At 46.1% G+C, this 25179-nt stretch overlaps 1 protein-coding gene across 4 annotated transcripts in view; it reads right to left on the bottom strand.

Moving 5' to 3' along the window:
* Positions 1–3878: 3878 nt before the first annotated feature.
* ABL1 (ABL proto-oncogene 1, non-receptor tyrosine kinase) overlaps positions 3879–25179 on the bottom strand; it is an 84312-nt gene continuing 63011 nt past the window's right edge. For 3 of the 4 annotated variants that reach the window (XM_076355816.1, XM_076355818.1, XM_076355817.1), the window contains 8 exons: positions 20323–20595; positions 16392–16476; positions 15851–16028; positions 13486–13670; positions 11219–11371; positions 10551–10640; positions 10051–10215; positions 3879–7635 (listed from right to left, as the gene is read on the bottom strand). In XM_076355816.1, the coding sequence (XP_076211931.1) occupies positions 5936–7635; positions 10051–10215; positions 10551–10640; positions 11219–11371; positions 13486–13670; positions 15851–16028; positions 16392–16476; positions 20323–20595 (2829 nt within the window). In that variant the 3' untranslated portion in view covers positions 3879–5935. The remainder of the gene's footprint in view (positions 7636–10050; positions 10216–10550; positions 10641–11218; positions 11372–13485; positions 13671–15850; positions 16029–16391; positions 16477–20322; positions 20596–25179) is intronic. The other variant, XM_076355819.1, reaches the window with a different exon arrangement.

Genomic DNA, 25179 nt, shown 5'->3' with positions numbered 1-25179 from the left:
ACGGGAGGGACTCCAGATTTGCAGGGATACAGATGATGCCAGGATTTGGCCCTCGCACGAGGACGGCGCCGGCTACGAGGGTGAAGGAGAGGGAAGGGCATTTTCCTTCCCCTGCACCTCTGCTGCGGTAACCATCTCGCACCGCGGGGACCACAGCAGCGACCAACAAACCCAGTGGCACTCGGGGTGGCTGAGCCCACGCAGCCCCCCCACCGTGGGCACCCCCAAACCCACCTCCGATGCCTCTCGTCTCCCACCCCACCAAAGGCCGCCGGTTCGGGGGACACAGGCACAACGCTCGCATCACGCAGCGGAGACGGGAGCTTTATTGATGTTTCCATGGCAACGTCTTTCCCCCCCCCCCTTTCTTTTGAGTGTTCAAACCATCAATAAATACGCACTGATCAATTTTACCCTGCGCTGGAGTGGGGAGGAGGGGTGGGAAGGAGGAAGGGGAAAGAGTTTTGGAGCAACGCTGAGTTAGTGGGGGCCTGTAAATCCCTGGCTTTGCCGTGATGGATCGCTGAAGGGAAAAGTGGCACAGTCTGCTGCGGGAAGGGTAAGGAAACCTGCTGAGTGGGGCCGGGGGGGGATGCCTGGGCTCCTGCTCTCAGGTCCAGGAGAGGAGGAGGGTCAGAGCAGCACGATAAAACCCCATGTATAACGAGGCTTTGATTGAAGTGCAATAACCCTCTGAATAACTTATTTAAAAGTAAAAGCCAGCGCTTCCCACAGCGCTTACCTGGCGGGTGGGACAGAGCTGGGCTCAGCCCGTGTGCCCCGGGGGCTCCCTTGATGGGCAACTCCGTGCCGTGGGGGCGATGCCATCACCCTCCTCGCCCGCAGGGAGGAAAGGGGCTCCCAGCAGGCTGCGATGTGGGACAGGCGAGGGGCCGCGGCACCCCTGCAGCACCCCTTGGCATGCATTAGGATGGCTGCTGCGCTTGGGAAAAGGCAGCGCTCCAGGCTCTTCGTTATTGCTCCTTGGTGATTGAGGCTGGGGGGGAGGAGGAGGAGGTAAAAGTGAATGGAAAATAACTGCCTGGGGTCTGGGGTGTTGTCTGGGAGGAAGGAGGGGGGAACACACCAGGAGCAACCCCCAGGAGGCTGGAAAGTCCATCCCTGCATGCTGGACGTGGTGCCTCCAGCCCAGCTCCCATGGGAACCTACACCCCCTCCCAATTCCTCCCCTCCCGGGTCCCTTTGTGGGGCAGCTCCCAGGGGGACACCCAGACCCCCCAACACCTTTGAGAGCCAGAGAGCTCAGAACCCACCCGCACACCGAGCTGCAAGAAGCCGGATTCATTGCAGCACGGCCATGCAGGGGCAGAGCGGAGTGTAGACAGGGCAGGCCAACTTGCCTGGAGCACCGGCACCGCTGCCTGCGGGGACGGCATGAAATAGGCATTGGGTTCTTCTACACATGGCCAGTGGACCCAGCCAGCAAGGACCGATGCAGACACTTGCTGCCAACATCACCACTGCTGGGACCCTCTATAAAACGTCCCGTTATCCTTCCCTGACCAGGGTACAACCCTTGTCCTTGCCCCGGCCCCATCTCTGCTCATCTGCTCCATTCCCGTAGGCTGCTCCTCATCTTTCCTCCGTCCCGAGCACACCTGCAGCACTGCAAACACACACATCGGGAGCAGCAAATCTCAGAAACCCAAGTGAATCCTCTGGAGAGAAAGAGCCCGATTTAATCGCGTCCAGGGGACTCGTGAAGGGGCTAATGCATCATAACTGGGTCATTCAGCACCGCGGCTTCGGGAGCACAGGTAGGACCTATATCAGCAGACTGGATGTTAGGACAAACACATAACCTTCAACAGGGGGGCAATTGCTGGGAAAACAGTTCAGCGTAGCCTGGTTTGCAGGTAAACTTTCTGCTGAGCTGGATCTACCACTGAAAAACCACCGAGCAGCACTCCACTCCCAGGGAGGACAGTTTTGAGCCTAGCCTAAACAGTCAAATGACTTGCAGGGCTGTCCCTAACCCACAGCTTTAGGGGCACCAACGGCACTGCCACGGCATGAGGACTGACCGGAGAAGCAGGTTGATCCAGGAGCATCGTTCCCAGCAACCCGCCCAGGCCGGGGCTCAACCTCGCACCAGGAGCCCATCCCGCTCTGCTGCCAGCCCGCTTTTAGACGCACGCGTGACGCCAAGAACCCTCTCTTCAGAGGTGACACAGTGCTTAAGTATATTTTCCTCTCTTTTCAATCGTGAAAGGATTAACGTCCAACAAGGAAGAGGCTGTCGGTTGGCCCCTGATCATCCCCGGGGGCAGGCAGCGCTCCTGCCCACCTGAGAGTGCCGCTGGTCCAGCAGCATCTCTACAAGACAGGCTGCCACACCAGCCTATCTTTAGTTTTTGGGGGTTTTTTTTGAGAAAAGGAGTGAGTGTAAAACACTGACCACGTTTTACATCTTGTGACAAGCAACTTCTCAACAAAAGGCAGGGTGACATTAAAGGAAAACTTAAAAGAGTGAACATTGTAATTTCAAAGACACGAAAACCAAAACAAAAACACAAACACAGCTATTTTTCCCCCAGAGCACTCTCACTTTCAAGCTCAATAGCCTTGAAAATTGGAGCAATCAAACTGTTAAATGCATCGATCTGTTAAATCAACTCCTACTGTACTCAGCTAAATTTAGCCTTTAATCCCCTCTCTTTCACTCCCAACGCTGCAGGTCCCGGGGCTTTCCCCAGCCAGGTCAACCGGCCTCTGCCTTCCCACACCACCATGGACTGGTCCCTAAGCAAGCAGAGATGGAGATCCCCAGGAGTGATTGGATTTAGGGGCAGGTTAAGCTTCTCCATCTTCCCTCAGCCCGTAACTATTCACCGTATTCAAGTCTTTATGCTAGAGATGTGTACAAAGAGCAGCCTGGACATCGATCCTGTGTCATTGCCAGGGTCATCGTCACAAAACAACCAGGAACCCCTTGTAGCTCTGCTGTACGTTCACCGCGTACCACCACTTTGCTGAAAAGTAGCCTGAGCTTTGCCAAGCGCAGGCTATTAATTGCATTTATACTTGCCAACAGCATCCTCCTGCCCCTCTCCATCTTCTTCAGGCTCATTTAGAAGCGGCCCAATGCAATCGCTGTCACAGCAAGACAAGGTTTCTGATGAGCCTCGCTCCCATGGCCCACGAGCGAGTGGTTCCCTGCGCCAGGACCGACAGATTTCACCAGGGACTTGTCGAGGGGATTGGAAATTGGGCGAGCTGGGTTATAACCCTAAACCACCACTGAGCAACTGCGGGACCTTGGGCACACCACTCACTCTCATCTGCCCTTGTTTCCTTCTCATCCTTTTTCAGTCTTTAGCAGCTTCATTAATCAAGGCAGTATCTCACTTTAAAGGCTGCCTAGTACCTGGATACGTCCCTCCCTCAAGATTTGCTGGAAAGGCTGAAGGTAGTCTGAAAACAGAAAACAGAAAATAAGGATGGACAACCAGAAATGAGGGAGGGAGCAGCCAGAACCATCTGAGGAGAGAAACTCACGGGTCATTTCATAGCAGAGGAGGAGGAAAAAGGAACAGCAGCTGAATTACAACATACAAACAATTGAAAAATTTTAAGTCAAATCTCTGATTTAAATCTCATTGAAGACAACAGCAAAATCTCTTCTTCAAAAGAGGTGATGACACAGTCCTTATTCTGTGCATCTTTTTCCTCTCCTGACTTTTCGGAGCCAAATCAGAAGGACGTGGGAAGGTGCTGCTGCCTGGCTCTGACCAGCCCGCTGTGCCGAAGAGCCCTGGTGAACCACCCAAACAGGGAACCCCCCTTTTCGGACGCAGAGTCTAAGGGGAGGTAACTGGGTTTGAAAAGCCCTGCTAACAGACAAACACGGGTTTTCCTCAACATTGATTTATTTTTAAATATACTACGCAAGAGAGACTGGAATAAAAAATAAATCAAAAAAATGAAAAATAGAGAAAGAGAGGAGGAAGAATTGAAAGTCGTGTACAGAAACAATCTGTACTGGACCAAATTAAAGGGGAAACAACCCCCTTAAGTATCACAGAGATGAAGGACAGAGCTATTTACACACTGTAAAAAAGACAAGTCTACAAAAGTGTGTAATAACGAGATACAAACGTATAATATAGTGGCACAATATGTTATCGAAGTAAAAACAGTACCTCCAGGAAAGAGACAGTCCAAGGGTTGGGTTTTTTTTTTCCCCCTTACATTTTTAAAGGCAGCCTGTGGCAGAAGTGTGTATTTTCTTTTGAACATTTGTCATGTGTTAAGTCATGGCTGTTTGTGAGGGCGAGAAGTGGCGTGAACACACACGAGTGAACTACTAGAAATCATATACAAAACAAACAGTTCCAAAGAGAACAGCATAAAATACAATTGAAGGCAATTAGTGTTTAAGATACACAAGAGGGGTCACAAGAGTTACAGGGGAACAGGACATGGAAAATGCTTTTTTCTCATGTTTGGAACTGTTAAGAGGAGTTAAATTGCACTGTTAATAGCCCTAAACCTTGTTCTTTCACTATTGTCACAAGTCACAGTTAGTTCCCAGTCATGTTGCATTAGTTGGGAAGGTCACAGGACCTTGGAAAGGAAGCCCAGGAGTCCTGCTGTCAGCGTTTTGTGGCACCCTCCTCGGGAGATGCACCCGAGAGAAGCGTCTGCGGTCTTCACAGATCCTTGTTTGATGCTGGATGGAACCACACCGGCATGAAGGTAGTGACGGTTTTAACCCCAAAGTACTGGCATTTGAGCTCTTCATGGGGAGTTAGCACTGGCACGGAAAGGGAGGCACCACGGCCCCTCAAAGCACAGGTCTCTAAGGGAGCGCAGAAGCCAGGTCCCGTCTCCGCTCACAGAACAAAAAAGTCCGGAAATTCAACTAGAGAAACAGCAGTTCTCGCCCATCTGCGATGTGCAAACTCAGATGAAAACAACTGCTGGAGGCACAGCGGTATCTCTGAACTCATCCTAAGCTGCATCTCCTCCTGCTGCCACCCTCCTGTCTTTCAGGGAGCGATGCCTTGCTCAGCACCAGCACCTACTGCTCCCAGACCTGCTCTGCAACCCTCCACCCCAAACGTCAGCCCAATTAGTGTTAGATACCATGAGTGCGCGACAGCAGCGTCCTTCTTCAGACCTTCTCCAGTCCTTTTTCGCTACCAAGGGAGATCCGCAAACAGGCTCCTGTGCCACTACATTAGCGGGTGCTGTCTGCAACATTTTGAACCCAAGCAATTCATTTGGGCTCAACAACATTAAGAAATTGCTGAAAACACAGAAACGAAGGGCAGCAGGTGGAATCATAGGAAAAATTTGGGTAAACATCACTTGTAGTGTTCTGTCATTAAAAAAAAAAACTTACATTAACGATTTTCCCCCCTTCCCTGCCAAGCGCCAAATCTGTTGCATTAATGTCAGGTAAATGTCAGACTCGGGACAGGGATATGTGCTGCAACTCTCCCAAGAAACGCAGTGGGTATATTGCTATTCAAACACTCATCCTTGTGTACAGTGGGGCAGAGGGAGGGGACGAAAACGCAATAAAGTCCTCCTGAGGAGGATGGCATCTCAGTGTCCACCAGTCTGGCTTCAGTCTTAATGATCTGTCCGGAACAATAAAATATTAATAAAAAGGCATGGTGTGACATCAGCATTTAGACTTGTAGTCCACAAGGCAAGAACTCCACAGATAAGATGATTAAGAGTATATGAAACACAGGGAATCTGAGTTAAGAGGATGGAAAGTGCCTCTTGAACACAGCCCTGCCCTTTGGAGCTGGGGCATCCATTCACAGTCTGTGTCTTTTGCACAGCCCTAACCTGAACGCCCCGGTCCTTTGTCAGTCCACACATGTTACTCTCTCCACAGCTGGCTTTGGCCCACTGTGATTTTTTTTTTTTAAATTATTTTTTTTTAACCTGGCTTCTGCTACCTCTGAACAATGTCGCTGATTTCTTTCACCGAACTGAGAAGTTTGCTAAAGTCCTGGGTGGCTGCAGGACCACTGCCAGCTGTTGCTGGGCAGATCTGAAGCTCCCGTAGGTTATTCTCCAGCTTATTGATGGCCTCCCGAAAGGCAAATTTGTTCCTCATCTGCTGAATGGAGTCCACGTAGCTCACACAGAAGGTGTAGAGGTTCTTGCCAGCCTCCAAGACAGCGCTGTGGCTTGCCATTTGTTCAGAGTTCTTGCTGATGGCGATCCGTAGAGCCTCAGTGCTTTCCAACACCACTCCTTTAGTGATGGTGCCGCTGGCAATCCTCTCCGGGGGCTGCCGGGTCTTCCGCAGCGAGACCCTGGTGGATATGAGAGGGATGAAGGCTGTAGATGATGGCTGGTCCCCGCCTGGGGCAGCGGGTACAGATGAGGAAGAGGCAGCTGGGGTTGCTGTGCTCATCAGCAGCTTTGTAGAGGACTGTGGCTTTGGTACAGAGGGGATCCCCAGCTTTTTCACACCTTCCCCTGACTGGTTTGGCTTGACAGCATCACTGCTCGCAGCATCTGCAACCTGAGTCAACTGTTTGGATTTAGGCCCAGACACCACATCTGCTGCCGCTTCATGGCTGGGACTGTGAGAAACCTTCCCAGGCTTGCCAACGGAGGATGAAGACAGCGGAAGCGGAGGGGCCGGTTTCAGCTTCGATAACTTCCCTTTGTCCTTCCCTGCCGACTCTGAGGTCTGCTTGAGCCTCCTCAGTCGTGGCTCCTCAGAGGAAGCCTTGCTGGCACTCACGAACCCAGCAGGGTTGGGTTTGGCAGCAGAACCTTGGTCCATCGTCACAGTGGTACCTAAGGCACTGGATTTGACTCCATCGTCCTTGTGGAGCATGCTGGAGGGAGGAGGGGCAGCAGGTTGCCTACGGCCAAGTTTTGGCGTCAGAGTGGGAGGGCTGGAGCCAGGGCTCGATTCTGCATCTTTGAACACATCATCAGTGGTCTCTTCATTTTTCTTAAGCAGCCGTGGAGGAGGGGTCACCGTTCCCCTGACAGCAATGTCAGTCTTGGCCTCGTTTGCCCGCTTCCGAGGCAATGCTGGCTTTTCACTTTTGTGTCCCCCAAAAGTGGAGGAATCAAACTGCCGTCCCGTGGACTGCAAATCCCGAGGCAGAGTCACAGACTTCCACTCTGTGTCCTTTGCTCCATGGGGCACACAGGAGGCTGAGCAGGACCTTAAGAAACGTTTGCTGGAGTTGGAACTACTCTCCTCTTCACCAGCCACCCCTCGACTGCTGCTCATCGTGCTGGACTTCTTCCGTAAGTGGGGAGATAAGAATCCAGAGTTCCCAGTGACAACCCCATTGGTGACACCAGCCCCGTTGCTTGGGCTCTGAAACTTGGAGGGGTCAGCTGCATCTGCCGGGGGTGCAACGAAAGCTCCATTGCCAGGATCCCTGCACTCCTCCTCCCCACCAGCCCTGCGGTCCGAGTGGCCATCCATCTCTCTGAAGGAACTGCTCCGTTTCGGAGGGGTAGGGGCGGTCTTCTTCTTCTTCTTGATAAGGGCACTGAAGAGGTTATGCTTTTTGTCTTTTGGAAGCAGCCTCTCATCTTCATTCAAACTGCTCTCCAGGGCCACCCTCTCCTTCCGTGGGAGCAAGGGAGAAATAGCAGGTTCATGATCCAGAGGGTCTGCAAGGGAAAGAAAAGTCTATTGAACATTGCTTCAACAGCCAGAATGATCGGTTTTCTTCCAGGATCAAACCACTGCGGCACCTCCAGAAGGTGCAGGTTCTGTAAAGAAAGCCAACGTCAGACCAGGAGTAAAGCAAGTACAGCCGCACTCAAGCCTGGACTGAACGCGGTCCCTAACCCTACATACATTCGTTTCTGAGGTGGCCTCTACAGGACTCGGCTGCCAAACTACTTTCCCTGTAGGCTTCCGATTTAAACAGCGACATACAAACACATTCCCGCCCTCACATCTGGAGACTTGTCTAAACTTCACACTGTGAAGAAGATAAATATTAAGAGGCCTTTGCTGTAGTCCCTGTGCTGTTGCTGTCTTTTGAATAGCCGACACTCTGAATTAATGAGACATCTCTGTAACCCACCTCCATCCCCAGTCTCCTTGTTCATTTAGATTCCGATACTCCTAACCTCCTTCCTGATGTCATCCTTTGTGGGGAATGAAAATAACTTTTTCACAAGCAGAAATCAAGATGCCCTTCGACAGCTGAACACTTCAGGTCGTACCACTGTGAAGATGGCCAGCTCTGTACAATAATGGAGGAAAGTGGTAGTAACAGTCTCCTTCAGCAGCACTGCTCCAGAAGGAAATGACGGGGTGACCCTTTCTCCACTTACAAGAGGTATTTAAAAATGAATAGCGGTTTATAATAAATTTATACAGAGTCCTGAAGGTCTCTGTATTTGACTGACAGGGGGTCTCATTCCCGGGCCAGGTACTCAGACGGCATTCTAATTCAAAAGAGGAATGCCTTCAGGGCAGCATATACATTTACAGCTCAAGTAGGCAGTAAGCAGGGAGATGAAGCAGAGTCATAGGGGAAAAGGAGGATGCTTCTTAGTCACGTACTCGTGATCATCATGCTATGGGTCGGATTTTGGTTGAGGAAGGGGATTTTGGTTGAGGAGAGAGAATTTGAAGAAAAATAGTTGTGTAATTTGAGAAGACCTCATGCTTCCACAGGACTACGTGCAGTTCAACCATTCCCACACAACAACTTATGGGGACCTGGACAACCAGAAGAGCTCTCACAGCACTTCGGGAGGCCATGGCCTTACTGTGTCTAGACACAGTGGAGCTGCGGAGGTCCAGAGCAAACTAGCAGCTTGCACTGAGGATCGGCTTCCAGCTGCTGGACTTGCTATGGAAACACTGACAATTGAAGGGGAAACTGCAATAAAACTTTAATGCGAAACATTTTCTTTCACAATAAAGAGTGAAATGATTCCCAGCATAATGTTAAAATCATATTATTCCTGCTGCACTTGAATCTCTCAAAGCCCTTAAGTATTTAAATGAAGATATTTTACTTCAAAGCTTGTAATACTAGGCAATTATATTTCCTATATATGGTAAATAACCTTCCTTTCTAAGTCACTGATACTTTCTTTTTCCAACATTTTACATCCTCTCTTTTTTCCCCTTTTTGTTTTTTCCCTTTTTTGTTTTTGTACGTACATCTGCTACTGAAACATGTACTACTAAGTGAATTTGACATTACACAAGAAAGGTCAGTCACGTGAATGGTTAGAGAAGGCACCCTCAACAGGAGCTGGAAAAAACCACTGTATTTTGTTTTACCTTATTATTTTTCAAATGAACTAGATACAAATGTACTGTATACGTTCAGTGTTTTACCACTGCTTTTATTACCTCAGAATGCAAGGTAAGTTGTTGAAGAAACTGATTGAAAGAGAGTTTAATTTCATGGAAGATTCTGTAAATACCTCTTCGTCCCTTGCTGAAATTATATTTGGTACCTGCCAAGGGTAATACTCTTCAGTGCCGCAAGCACAAAGCTGGTAGGATGGAACCTCCCTTATGGGGCTTGCTAAACCCAAGCAATTGTCCTGCTTTAAATTATGCAGTTTGGTAGTGTAAAGTGGCTTGAACAGCAGATTACCCAGCACTCGGATGCAGTGGGAGATCCCACTGATAGCTCCTACCAGGGAATGGGAAGAGGATATGATCAGAGAGCTCTGTGCTCAGGCTCTGGTCTATAGGGAGCTGCAGGCAACAGCCATTAAGTTAAAAGAACTCCTAGGGCTTCTCTAAGCAACGGCAGGTATAGCGCCGATCCCCCAGCCAGTTAAGGATTCACACTCCCAGCTGCTCTGTGTGCGTGTGTGTGTATCTGCTCCCAAGATTAACAACCTACCTTTGCAAAAAATAATAAATGGAGTTCTGAACCCAGGAAAGCAAACTCAGCAGCCTGTCACCCAGAAACACGACACTGGTACAGAAAGATGGCACCTGTTATTAGACACAGCTTTTCCTAGGTGAAGACCTGGAGCTGGACATGTATTTTGTTTTCCTCTGTATTTCCTGAAGGAATAATGACTTTAATTAAAACCTACCGCATTCTCCCTGGCCTCGAGCATGTGTAGTCTCCAAGCCCTCGTTGGCATCTTTGCTTTCAGCAGCTCTCCTCGATGTTCGTGTTTTGGTTGGTAACTCTGGGGCCTGGAGGAAATTACTCACTACACTCCTCATGCCCTTCTTTCCCAATTCCTTCTCCACCTCTGCAATGCACAGAAGAAAATCACTACAATCAACAGAAGATAAAAAACTATTGTGCTGTTCAGAGTTAACAGCGCAAAAGAAAAGCAAACGGCACAAAGTAGAGGTTCCTTGAGGTTGTTCAGCCATTTGGCCCTTTAAAATCAGACACATACCCATACACAGAAAAAGCCCACATGTAAACGCATCTCTGCTTTCTACGCCGTTTACACCAGGCAATATAACCTAGGACTGAGTTTCACTGCAGAGCAGCCTATGAAAAATGTGCAGAGTTAAGGATGCAGTTGGCCCTTTTCCCATCCCTGGAATTGCCGCTCCAAGAGGGACCCAGACCTACCATCCGATATGCTGGATTCCTGAAACATCGTTTCAAAGGCCTGATGGATCTCAGCAAAGGACGGTCTATCGGAAGGGCTCCACTGCCAGCCTGAAAAAACAACACCACTCAACACTTCCCGCCAGCATTAGACATTCAGTACACCACACCAGGAGGAGCTAGCTATCACAGTTCCTTTTTTATAAAACGGGTAAGATAAAATAATGACATGGAAACCTCATTTGAAGGGTGCTGAGTATCTGCAACCACCACTGAGCCAAAGTAATGCTGGAAAAAAAATGTATCACACTGTAAGTCACGTACCAAAAGGCCACAGTGGAGGAGTAACAGTCAGTCCCTTAAGAAGCCTAATGAAGCTCCTGCTTCATCCTTAGAGCACAAGCTTTTCTTTAAATTGTCATGAAAAAGGAGACAAAGAAAACATTGAGCTGAACAACAAGTCTCTCTCCCAGGCCTATGTGCTCCCAGTAGAGATGAACAGCTGGTTTCATAGCGTGTTCATCCTCTGGGGAAAGCAGTTTTAACCAAGCACTTCTACACAGCACTGCACCTTCACTGGAACTGGCAGGGGGTTTCTCATGCCTTGCTGTACGTGGCCAGATCCTGGCACTTTTACTGCACCTCTGCAGAGCTAAAAAGCAGCATTTGCAGGGCTGAGGAACACTTACATGCTCTCATGAGCTCATAAACTTTCTCAGGACAGCCTTCGGGGCGCTCCATACGGTAGTCTTTCTCCAACAGCTCATAGACTTGAGACAGGTCAATCCCAGGGTAAGGGGACATGCCATAGGTCGCAATTTCCCACAGCAGAACGCCAAAGGCTGCAGTGGAGGGGGGGGGGGGGGAAGAAAAAAAATCAGTAAGCTTTGTTTTCATCTTAAATTTGAGAGGATGTTTAGTGGGAGTAGTCACTAAACAGTGCTGCACACTTAAACCAGCTTTGGGTGGCTCAGATCCCATGCTCAGCAGCAGCTTAAATGTTAAAGAAGCGTAACAAGCCTCTTCATCAGCAGAGACAAGTCTCCTGCGATATGACAGGGTAGAATTAGACTAATTTTGAACGTATCAGTTGTCTCAAACCTGAACGCCTTGAGATCCTTCAAGTCCTATTAAAGGCACAATTAAGAGACTTCACAGTGGATTAGCTGAAACCGTTTCACTGCTGCACTGCAGTCTCTCCCTCAATTTGACAGCTCCTCTCAACTGCAACCTCTCCCTAGAGGACTTGCACATTTTAATAGCTTAGTGTTTTTGGGGTGCCCTTGTTTAGCTGCAGCATGGTCTAGAGGGGAAACCTGGGAGGCAGTGGTGAGAGGGAAGTTTCAGCAGTTGCTACCAGCAAGACAGGGTGAGGGTGAGACATTTTGGTCACAGGGAAAGCTGAACAGGAAAAGGGAGAGCACAGAAAAGGTCTTGAAACAGGCGAGGCATTCAAGTCCCAGAAGTCAGTGGGGATGCAGGTCAGCACCAGGGTCAGGCAGCTAACCCAGGAGTCGGGCACACAGAATAGACTCAACACCGGTTCAACAACCTGCATGTAATTAGTTCAGTCACCCTATTCTGTTCTTAACCTGAAGAGAAAGCGATTACAATTCTGCATAAGTAAGGAAATCACATCACATTACATGGTAACACCACCAAGGGCAATTTACATTAGACATTTCTGTGCACAATTTTCTTTGATTGCTGTCTTGAGGCAGTGAGGTGAAAGCGTCTAAACTCTGGCATGCCTAGCAGCAGCAGTGGCCTCCGGGGACGGCCGGCTTACTCTAATCAGATCCCAAAGTCCACTGCCCTGACTCTCACTACACAAGGTTATGCTAACCCTAATTAAAGATACCCAGTACTCCTCTTGGATCTTTCCTCCCCGAGTACTCTATTTACATGCAACAGGGATCCTGCAGCCACCACAGCGATACAGCAGCATCCTTGAGACTGTGGCAGATACCCGGCAGCAGCCAACACCACCACGTGCAAGTCCAAAGCAGAAGAAACACCTTGGTCAGCAATCACATACCCCTTGGGAGGCTGTTTTGGGTTTTTCCTCCCCCATCTAGAAAACATTTTGCATCAGCCATCTACCTAAAAGTTTCTTCAAAATCAAGCCTTTCTCTGCACAGTTTCCCCAAAGCTCCAGAAAACTTCATCGCTGCTTCGCTACTATCTGTTGTTTTATATATAGAAGACGCTCAGGATAACATTTTCCGAGTGCCTTTGGGACCACTTCCCACAAACTTCTATCTCATGTCACTGGGCACTTTTGAGAATTTGACCAACAGCTATGGCAGAGATATAAAACCCAAAGAAAGGCTGATAAAAAGTACAATGAGATTTTCTGCGGTCAGATTTGATAGAATGTAGCTCCATTTAGCTAAGCCTACTCTTATCACCAGCACCTCAGGGCTCTTCAATAACCGTTTGTCATCAAATTTTCCCTCTGTTTCTCCTCATCTCATTCCAAAGATTATTCTTTTAAAATGCATAAAGACGAGCTTGGAGCTATCACTAGACAGATACACACATAATTTTTTTTTTAACATAAAATGAACCAGATTCTCACTTTCCTCCTTGGAGTAGTTAGAAAGTTCCTGGCTATATAACAATATATCGCTTCATAGTCCTGTGCCACAACTCTATCAAGGCAGTAGTATCAGTGCCCTCCAGCCCCATTTCGTACATTTCTATAAACACTACAATATCCTTTATTTTCATACTTGTCAACGATTCAAACATATAAAGTCAGGTCGGCATCCTCAGTGCCCCACTCAAAGACTGACTTAGCAGAGATTAGTTCCTGCACTCTGACAAGCTCATAGAACAATATGGCTCAAACCAGGGAATGCGCTCCCTCCTGAAATGTTTCACAATGTCCTCATTTCACAGCCCTGGAAAAGAAGACTATAATCTGCATTAATTCATACATGCAAATTCTTACCCCAGACGTCAGATTTAATGGAGAACTTGTTGTAGGCCAGGCTTTCTGGTGCAGTCCACTTGATGGGGAATTTTGCTCCAGCGTGGGCAGTGTATGTGTCGCCTGTCATTAGCCTGCTCAGGCCAAAGTCTGCCACCTTCACCAAGTGGTTCTCCCCTACAAGGCAGTTTCTGGCAGCAAGGTCCCTAAAAACAAGAACAAAAATAGGCAATGAGAAGTCTTTACCATCTCACTTTTAGCGATAGCAAGGAAACCTGCTGTTCCCAAAGAAACCTGGGCTTGCTTGTGTGATTATTTTGATCAGAGTATTACACAGAAATTTTGTAGTTATATGCATACATGTAAGAGGGAAAGTTATTTTCCATTCCAGCTTTGTAAGACTGTAATCCAAACTTTTTTTTTTTTTTAATTTGAAGTGAAAGCTTCAAGAAGCCCCCTCACTTTCAATAAAAGCTGCCACCCTCAGGATAAAAATAATTTAAAGAAATGTCAGTGCTCAAGTTATCAATAGCTGAGGATGAGCACTGAATAAACAAAGTCTCAATGCCTCACTTCTTGCCCACCTCTCTAGCACTTCGGTCACCCCAGCCAACACCAGTCGCTCTCCAGAACTCCTTTTCCAGTCCTTGCTCAAGCACCAGGTTTAGCTCCCAGCTATGCTCTTCTTCCTCCCAAGCATACCACATTTTACAACACAACTTTTTCATACCATGTTTTGGCCTTTTCAAACCTGTTTTAGCCTCTGCTATCAGTACTTACATTTTTAAAGGTCTGGGCAATAAGCAGATTAAGCTTTTCCTCCACATTTTTTCACCTGCCTCCACCCTGGCAGGTGAGAGATGTGCGCGTTGCATTTGCTACTTCCCTGGCTTGTACATGCTGTTAGCACCCTCGGAAATGCTTCATGAGTATAAAAATGTAAAGCACAGAAGTACATTTCTCCTAATATTAGGTTTCATTAAAAGCACTTTTCCAGATTATGTCACATTGAACCAAAAATTGATTCTACCAGAAAGCTTGAGTGAGATCTTTAGATATGAGGCAGACACTGCTGTTTTCTTTTGCTTGTTCTGCTCAATCAGAATAAATTTTTAAAAAAGTCAGTCTTACTAGATGCCCATTAAATTTTCACAGTGTTTTTGAATATACCTTCTTATCAACGCTGATTACTACAATGTGTGTCTAAATAAAAGCTCCTCTTCATAATCAAATTCCTCCTCCTTCCTGATTCATTAAATGAGGTCACAGCGCAGCATTTGAATCCATGGATGTGAATTGTGACAACACTCTTAAAATAATTGGGTAGGTGGGTATGGGGGTGGCTGATAAGGAAAAATGCTACTATTTATTTTAGATAAATGGGTCATCAGAAATAAGAGGAAATGAAATGAACGGGAGAACAGGCAAATGGGATTCACACAAAGCAGTTCTTAAAGTTCACTTCCTACAGGCTGAAGGAATGAAATACTTTCAATGGAGCAAATCAAAGGCTGGAAATTTTAATTTGCAGCATCACCGTTCACTTTATTGACTGACAGAAGCATTTAAACAGGCCTTTCAGGCAGCAAAGGCAATGCATGGCTTAGAGGAGTACCTAGAACTTTACACACGATCTTCATATTTGTCTCTATGAAAAAACATGTGCTAATTTCATATTCCAGTTAATTGGGCAGGAAAGGTCACGCTATGGCACAGAGAGCATCTTGTATAAAGCTCAGCGACTCTCAGACCTTCGCGCAGGATGCGTCATTATATTGCTAGGAGGCCATTTCTACAGATGAAGAATGCAAAGCTCTAGCCATAATTGCAGCACACTTAAAGGTCAGTCTCTGAGACTTTTAAGACTGCAGAGATGCTTATTAAAGTGAATACGCCATCTGGACAATAGTGGGAAACAATCCCTACAGAGGACAGGAAAAAAAAAGTGAAACAAGAAAGAGCACGGGATAAGAAGGCACTAAGAGGGTGGCTTTGCTGTGAGCACCTGCACGCATCCAGCAACGTCAACTGCAGCAGTTTTTAATGGCTGTTAGAATCAAGGAAGAGCAGTAGCTTATCTGGTCTGTTAAGAGCCCGTTACTTTGGGAAGCGTTTACATTTAAGGCCCTTGTCCAAAATATAAAAGTACTGATATGTCTTTCACCTGCATCTACTTCAAAGGTAAGAGAAAACACTGAAAGAAAAAACGATTAGAAGACCATCCTATAGACAGGTTAATGTACGGTATCAGAATACAATGCACTAGTGTGTTAAATATAGGACACTGACTGCATCTGAGTCAATGCCATGATAATCTGAAAGGCAGGAAAATAAATCAAGGGGTGTTTTGCGCCCGAGATTCAGGGGTGCTCACTGTCCTTCCTACCTGTGAATGAAGTTTTTCTTCTCCAGGTACTCCATGGCTGAGGAGATCTGAGTTGCCATGTACAGTAGCACCACAGCATTCACCTCCTGCCGGTTACACTCACGCAGATAATCCAACAGATTCCCATATGTCATGAACTCCGTAATGATGTAGAAAGGAGGTTCCCGTGTGCACACCCCTAGGGACCAACATAAAATTTACAATGAATGTTTGAGAATATCAGTGAATCTTCAGGTTTTGTCCTCTATGGCAATTTATACCTCTAGAAGGTACAAATATGGGGCTCACAGAAAGAATGAGTTCTGCTTGGAATTGGTTAACAGAGGGGTTTAATTTCCTGCTTCAGGCTCTGGAAACTCAAACATTAGGGAGACGAGATCATTAAAAATCATGTATTAGTGGTACAAATTGTGAATTTTGCCAGACAATAAGTGTCTGTATTTAAAGCCTTGGTATGGTAAGCAGCTTATCTGCTCCTTAACATCCATACTACTGCACAAGGGTTTAGTTCAAATCCCTCTGCTTGGTATTTATCACTTACCTAATAATTGCACCAAGTTCGGATGCTTGATCTCCTTCATTACTGCGGCTTCTTTCAAGAACTCTTCCACCTCCATGGTATCCTCCTGCAGAACAATGGTAAAGCTTTGGCAAGGACAGCGCGCACAAAGGAGGAACAGATTTTTGTATGAGGACACAACTTTTTGTGTCAAACTGCAAAGTGACAACATAAGCCACAGTTCCTTCAAGGTAATTTTTCCCTGTAGCCACATCACAATGCCAGGGAGTTGGGAACGTTGGGTTTTTTTGTAGGATTTGAAAAATATATATTTTTATCATTCTTATTCTAACGGAGCTTTCTGGGGCAAGAAAATCCATATCCCTTTTGTGAAGGGCCTCTCACAGGACCACTCAGGAGTTGAAAAAGAAAAATGTGCTTGTTCCTAACAGAAAAAAAGATAACATGAAATAAAAAGTACAGAAAAGAAAAGAAACAAGAATGAACATAAAAGGAAGGATACGCCACAAGCAGACGCTTGAGAATCTGCCGAAATGCGGGCCCCCAGTTTCACTGGGTAGGAGCAAGAAATCCCCCCTTTCAGAGGGGAAGGCATGGCTGATGGCAGCCCGAGGTTTCACAGATTTCATTTCTGGCATTTAGATCCTGACCCATGACGTAACCACTCTGGGCAGACGTGTCACTACCTATTTGTTGAACGCCATAAAGTTGCTTGGCACAACACAAAACCGAGGAAGATAAAATCTTGCTCAAAAGACATATTTTCTGAAGCAAATACGCCCCAAATGGCTGGAAGGTCATTTCAAAGTGGTACAAAAACTACAGATCTATTCCTAAAGCAACGCTTCTTTCTATATCCATATTTTTTTTTTCATTGGTGGATTAATGTTGACAGGTTACATGGATGAAGTGTTTTAAGGAAGGATTGGAAAGGATTTACTGCTGCTGGTGAGAATGATAACAGTGGGCTGCCACTGTAAGATCCAGCCAGCTCTCTGCTTTGCAGTTAGCAGTGAGAACCTTTTTCAAACAGTTTCATTCAATCATTTACTATTCGTTGCCAATTAGCTTGATTGGCAGCTGTGATTTGCTGAACACACTCTGTCAAAGCTAACAGCCCAAAGGTCCTTGTGAGCAGAACCTTAAACTGTTTTCTTTGGCAAAGGAAACTGGGTTAATAATCCAGGTTGCAAAATTACCCTAAATGTGCATTTATCTTACACATGCTATACAAACTCTGAAAGGTTGCTCCTCTGCATAGCTGTTCCACTGTTTTAAATCTCTTACCTCTCAGTGACGAAATTACTAGGAAGGACACATACAGAGAACTACTGTAACAATGATCTCTCCGAAAACCTCATCTCATGCAAGGGACCAAGCTTAACCATCTTCCACTGTACAAAACCACGGAAGAAATGAAACAGTTCTGGCTATACAGTATTTTCCTAGCAGAGCACAGGACCATGCCATGGCATTAAGGGACACCAGGGTTGCACGCTGCCTAATTTAAAACACAGGCTTCTCTGCTGGGGAAAAAATTTAAAAAAAGGGAAAAAAAAAAAAAGAAAAAAGAAGAGGCAGTCCTAATGGATGGCAGACTCGAGGTGTGCAGTAAGAAATGTGCTGAGATGACGAGCTCACAACAGTTCAACCATTAAATGGCCCTCACGGGGAACAAGCTTTGGCCACAGTCACAGCAGGCTGCATTCGGTCCAACGCTATTGCAGGTCACAAAGCTCCACTCCCAGTTACTGCAGCCACTGCCTACCTCATGCCCCTTTCCATCAACATCAGGTGTAAAAAACACAAATACAGAGCATGTTGTGTTATGATAACAGACCCTTACGATATATTTTAATGGGAATTATCTAAACACCAAGACATTGTCTAGCACTTCCCAGTTAAATGCAACCGAGGAACAGTGTGTGCTGCTTTGATTGCCTTCTTGCGTGATCTAGTGTTTTGTGCCAGCTGAGCTACGTTTAGACACTTGATAGAAAACTGAACAACAAATGGGTGTTCGTAAGCATCGCGATTCAAAAAGACGCTGGAATGATTTTTTTCTCCTCTTTTAGTTTTCCTTCCTCTTTATCTTTCCTATAGAGATATCTGGAGTAGATGGGGAAGGAACAAGAAGAGTCATATAAGTTTTGAAAAATATTCTCTCAGAGGAAAATCAAGCGAGTCATTTGAACGTTTGCGCAGAAGCTGCAGAGGGCTTGTTTTCCCCAGTAGAACCAGGTATAAATGTGATTTTAAAGTGTTTCCCAAAACTTTGAAGAAAGCTATAATCCCACCTGTCAGGCAGTAGACTGATGGATTTAAGGAAGGTGAATCATAAATTTGCTTTTAAGGATGGTTTTAGTGTGCGTAATTGCAGGTTGAATTGTTTCTCAACTCTCTTCTTGGCTATTCTTACATTCCCCAGTGGAACATGCTGCTCCACACTACATTATGAACCACTTTTAGTCATGTTTCATTAAATATTTATTTGATATATTTGAAACATCTATGGTCTGTATTAAGGTTTCTCCTTATGCACAAACAGATTTTATGGGATAACACGCAATTTGCCTTTGTTGATGGGGTTTAGAGAGAAGAGAATCAAAACAACAACTACAGTTTGGAGCAAAATGAGAAGTCTGAAGACGTCAGGTATCCTCACGCTGCAGCCAGAAGCAGGAAAGGAGATGTTACAGCAAACAATGTTCCAGGAAAGAACTGGTCTCTCCTTTTCACTATAAACAGGCATTTTGTTCAACCTGGTCACATCCCAGCTCCACTGCCCTGCGGTCCCCAGAGCACTGGATCTGAGCAGGGATAACACTAGGTGTCACTCGCTCCCTGTGCAAGCAGGCACTTGGACTCTCCTCCGCTGGGGAGCAGCAGCAGGAACCTCCAGAGTACAAAAAAGGCCAAAATGAAAATACTTTCCGCAGCCATAGCAACCCAGAAATACTGAGGTAGCCACTGCTCAGAGCATAAGGAAGAAATGTTTTCCCCAAATCAAGGAAACGTTCTTCCCCTGACACTAAGGCATCTACACAGTTCTCTCCACTTCAAAATTTCCATTGCAAAGAACAGAAAGAAACAAACAAAAAACACCATTCTGTTCGTTTCTGCAAGACCAAACCACATCCCCATTGGAGGAGAGAGAACATGGTGTCAAGTTAGCATAAACTCTTATTAAGCAATCAAATGCAATGTGTGTGGATGGTGCCAGAAGATCTCAAGACATTTTTATAAACATAAATGAATTAAGCAACGACCTTATGAACTCACAGAGCATTATTTGCATTTCAAGAGACAAGGAAACCAAGACACAGAAATCAGGGAGCAGAGCCAGAAACAGAACTGATTATCCAGTTCCTCATTAAAGCTACTTACAAATTTTAATACATTTTCCCTTGGACACACTTTTTCCTCCTCTTGTATCTTTTGCTAAGAAGCAGCTGTGAACAATTGCTTAAGAATTCCAGGTACACAGGGAGCTTGTCTTTTGGGAAAGACACCACATAAGACAGAAAATCAAAACATGTAAAGCCTCCCTGAAGCACAGCCTTTGAATTTTATGTTGCCTGACTCACAATCCACAATTTTCCTTAATACACCAGCTTGTGTTAGTGTGTTCATCCACAAACAGCTCACCTTTGCCACACCCTGAATGCGAGACATCACGGCACTATTTACTTTTCTAAGGTTTCATCTGTTCTAAAGTAAAAATTACGCTGCTATCATCCTCCTTTGTTTAGTTACAAGCGTTTCAGGTATCACATAAAATCGTAACAGGATCAAGCTCTTCCAAAAATACTCTATTCCAAGCCTACAGCGTAGAAAGGAAGGGCTGTCACCAACCCAAACTGTCTAACTCTGGCTGAGGGCAGGCAGCCTGCCTGAACTCTGTTCCTGCTGAAAGGAGATGAATGGGAACGCTCAGAGACTTGAGTCCTACCTTTAGAGTCTTCACAGCCACTGTAAGGTTGTACTTCTTCCAGACTCCTTCGTACACCTCTCCATACTGCCCTCCACCAAGCTTGTGCTTCATCGTGATGTCAGTTCGCTCTATCTCCCATTTGTCGTAGTTCGGAGACACGCCATAGATAGTGGGCTTATTGCGTTTGGGCGCCGGGTAGTGCAAAGTGGTGATGAGCCCATCTGCGACAGTTGAATGATGATGGACCAACTCTGCTAAGGTGTTGAAGCGGCTCTCTGAAGAGACATACAGCTAGGAACCAAAGAGAAAGAGAAAGCTCATTCACATAACGCACATCGGAGCATCCATACGTAGAAACTACATTATAAAATTGTGAAAACAAAGTGTTGCATTGCTTCTACTTGAGCTGCAGTATTATGAGCTCCACAAGCTCTGTAACTGGCTCTCAGAGCTGAGAACAATCAACGCTTACATGGGAAATGCATGGATTCAGGAGAAAATACATGCACTTCGCTGAAACAATATGGAAGGAATGACTGCAAATAGCATTAGATTGGCATGCTGTTGCTTGAAATGTCTTTTTTCAAAAGGCTGGTCAGTAAAGATTGTGGGACATTTCCTGGAGAGTAGGGGGGTGTCAACCTCGGTGTCTAGATTCCATTATTACTATTTGGGTTATGACATTTTCACCTGCCTGAATTCTCCCTGAAGTGTCACTAGCAAACCGGTGGCTTCCCTGCTTTTGGCCTAAGCTTCTGCACAGTATTTTGCATGAAGTTAGGGAGCTGCTCTGCTCCGTTCTTGTGATGGGCACCGATCAATAATACAGAAGTAAAATCATTACCACTGAATGAAAACCTGCTGAGAGGCATGATAACCCATATTTGTTACCTTTTTAACATTTATACAGATGATCCATTTTAAGCCTAAAAGCCTACTAAAGATAATGGACAAGTGACTCCCTACCACCAGAGCTTTGTATTTCCAGTTTTCACACTCAAGCCCAGTCTTCTGCTAGGCAAGGTGACAAAAGCTAGAAATTTAATTTTTAAAAAAGTGACGCTGAAAACACCTGAAGGAAAGGGAGAAATCTTTGTATCAAAGTGCAACAGCCTATGCTGGACGCAGCACACAGAAGATGGAAGAGCTCCATTTCTCACAAAGGACCAAGGTCTGGAAAGGGACAACCTCGCAGGAAGAGCAGCACCATGTTAGCCACTCAGATTTCTGTCCAGTCCACGCACTGTGAAATGCGTGAGATGCACTGGTCCTACCGTGCACATTACTTGCCAATAGCTATGATCAAACTTCCCAAATGCTTCTGACTCGCTGGATATGCACTCAACAGTTTGTGCATGCGCAGTGGCCACATGTCTGGGATTTCGGGAGGCCAGGAAGTTGATGGGGCTGCCAGACATCCAAAAATTCCAGACTTAGGGTCAAATTCTGCTTCTTCCACCTAGACAGAATTTTTTGATGGAAAAAGAAAATGCATCTGTGAAGCTCCAACAATAAGCAAATACATCCAACAGAAAAGGGAGATGCATTTGCAAGGGGGGGGGGGGGGGGGAAGTTTGCAGGGAGGGACAAAACCACCCTCAAACTTGAGTAAAACCTTTGGACTGGAGACTGGCAATTCCCGTATGGATGCTCCTCCTTTGCAGGCATCTGTTTACTATACAGACCCAAAATGAGAACGAGAGGCATTGGAGAAGTCCAAATATTCTGAAGCATATGAGAGCACAGGCACTACATGTAAGAAAAGGCGAGTGAAAAGAGCAGCCGTATCATCCAAGGAAGTCAGAGTGATAGATGAAAGTGCCTCTCCCCCTCGGCATCCTGCTTGCCCAAATCCCGACCTAAGTTTATGAGAATGAGCCGCATGCTTATGTATGTATGGTAACTATTATGGTCAGAATTGGCAAAAACCGCCCATCTATGTATGTCATGGCCTTATTTGAAAGAGCTGCAGAAAGGTAAAATGCTCAGCTCAGGCACACAGTGTAACCCAGAAAGGGGAAAACAAACACAGACGTGAATGACCCCACAGATCAGTCACAGACAGGTTAGACTACTGCAAGGTACAGGGTGACCGCTGGCTTTCAAGCTATGGCCTTTGTAACAGAACAACGCACCCTGTAAGGTTTCTGGGAAGTGAACATTATATAGCATTTGTCATCCAAAAAAGGCAACTATGCTGTAGAAACATACCTTTCCAGTGTTGGGAAATCATAACCCCTGGTTAAAATGGCATTTCCTCTGGTGGCAATAGCACCTGGGCTTGGGGGAGTGGGAGAAGATGCACAGCGGCCAACCTGTCTGTAAGCCACTCAAGCTAAAACCACACCGTTAACTACTCTGGTGACAACACATACACTTTTGTACGTGCAAGGCCATTCAGAGCGGAGGGTTTTACACCCTGGGCTGGAGAAATCTACTTTCCCTTCACTCTCGTTTTTCTTTTGCTACACTTGCTGATAAAAAAACTCCTATGGAAACTTTATCTCTAGAAAATTTATTTATAGGCATCCTCCTGGGGAGCATGTTCTCAACCCTCTACCAATATGAGTTGGATATTCTTTTGGTAAAGTAACTGGACCAAATCTCATTTCAACACTATGATTAAAAAAACCCAAACCAACCACCTTTCATGGTCAAAGAGGTGAAATCACCTTAAAAACAGATGTTCTGAGAACAGAAAAGTGACAACATGAGAGGCTTTTACAGCTGCATGGCTTGGACCACCAAGCATTAGCCAGTACAGCCACAATTTAAAACAAGCCATACCTGTTTGGGAACGACTTGCAGTACTAGCAGTGGTACGAGCAGTTCACATGTTACACTGAGGACTAAAATATAAAAGTATGGATGTAGAAAATTATGCTGAACTCCAGGATCACTTAGAAGTATTAGAGAAGTATGGAGAAGGAAGCTGCCCATGCTTTTATGATGGCTTATATCTCATGATCTCAAAATCTCACAGAAATTAGACATTATCTGTATTTCATGTGACAGATTATATGATCTTGTTACAGATGGAGAAAGAAGTTAAATAAATGGCCAAAGGTTTCACAGCAAACCCGTAGCAGTATGGGGAACAGAACTTAGGATCACCCTGACCAAGCCACAGGACAACACTCCATGCCTTAACACGCATGAAGTTTTCCATTTACGTTAAAAAACCCCACATGCACCCACCAAATGTGCTCATTCTGTAGGCAGAGTTTTTCTAACTCTCAGTGATTACATCTCAACACTGACTCCTGAAGGCCTTACTTCCCATCAGCACTACTGGAAATCAGTTATGCTGTGTTTAAATCTTCATCTGGAATTTGAAGCATGTATCACAAGAAGATGAAGCAAGGAGCAGCTATGAACGGCATGCTGCCGATACAACCCAGCAAGTCGCAACCTCCCTTCTCTGCTGACCCCAACTACCAAGCCTTAACTCAAACCGCTTGCTGGATAATTTCCCCCAAGAAAACCGCCTGGTGCTGCAAACTGTACTCTTACAGAGGTAACAGACTCGGCGTTTCTGCACTGCGTGAGGTTACGCAGGGGCTCACACAGTTTGCTTCCTGGCTATGTTGTTGACACATTATTTGGGCAATTTTTGTATATCGTCAAGTCAAACTGTAACACCAGTCCTGTTCCAAGGGGCTCTGCTTGTACAAGTTAGCTGCTCATCTGCAGCTTCTGTCACCAGACCACATCTCTCTTTCCTGGCTGGTATATTTTGTAAGGGTGGTTAAACTGGCCCATGCGAACCTCCAGCACATCCTTAACCTGATGGAATTCCCCCTCCCCAGTCAGCAGACAAAATTGAACATCCACACAAAAAATCCATGAAGATCCATGATAAAGGAGCGAGTCTGCATCCAGCTCAGCCACCGGAGGCTCCAAGAGACTCAAGCAGGACACACATCCTGTGTCCTTAATGCTGAGGATGGCAGGATTTGAAGAACGGGCTGGACAACGCTGTTTATTCAGTTGGGTTACTCAATAGGTGGCTTTGCCTCAAGTACTATCAAGTCAGGAAAACCAAGTCCTCTGTACCACGGAAGCGGTTTACCAGATGACTAGCTCCACTGTGCCAGCCAAATCAAGAAAGGTCGCTTTTAATGCCTTCCTTAAAAAAACCCAAACAAACAACAACAAAAAAAACCCCAACACATTAAAAGGTGGTCCGGAAGAATATGATCCATTAAACTGAAAATAAAGAAAAAAAATCCCTGAGGAATTTTTCTTTTTTTTTTAAAGTTGTTGAACCCCAATGTATTCAGTATGAACGGTGCTAAAATAAAGACATACACACCTCTGCCCTTCTCCCTAGACCCTTCAATTTTCCCCAGGAAAAAGCCTGGGTAGGGCTGTGCAATGCACGGCACACCTCCACACCGAGCAGAAGTTGTTCCACACGTTTCTCTGATACCACTTTCTCCCGATAGCCTGTTCTCTCGGTCACAGGATATGATCCCACCAAAGCCATTCATCCTTACTCCAGCACTTGCAGAAATTAAACTCCCCGGACAGGCTGACTAATGATACAGCCGGCTGGGAAGGCCCCAGGTGCTCAGGGAGTTGAAGGTAAGAGCTTGCTTTTGGCAGAGCCATGCTCTGCTGCGAAGCGGGTAATAGAGTGCGACACGAGCAGCTCAGAGCGGGGACCTGCTGCAGCAGTCTCTGTTTCGCAGAAGAAAAAGCAGGGGTATTAGCTGTTTCTCTTCCTAGCTCCTCAGCTTTGACAGCCAGAGACAGCGTGCTGGAAGAGCGTGGCGTCCCCCAGCCCAGCAGCAGAAGCAGCAGAGCGGGCAGCACATCTGCCGCTAAGCTGTTGCAATTCACTGCCCAGCTCATTAACACAAATTGAAACTG

The sequence above is a fragment of the Aptenodytes patagonicus genome, chromosome 18 (genome assembly GCF_965638725.1).
Source record: "Aptenodytes patagonicus chromosome 18, bAptPat1.pri.cur, whole genome shotgun sequence".
In the NCBI taxonomy this organism is placed as follows: domain Eukaryota; kingdom Metazoa; phylum Chordata; class Aves; order Sphenisciformes; family Spheniscidae; genus Aptenodytes; species Aptenodytes patagonicus.
This window is presented reverse-complemented; position numbering and strand designations above follow the sequence as displayed.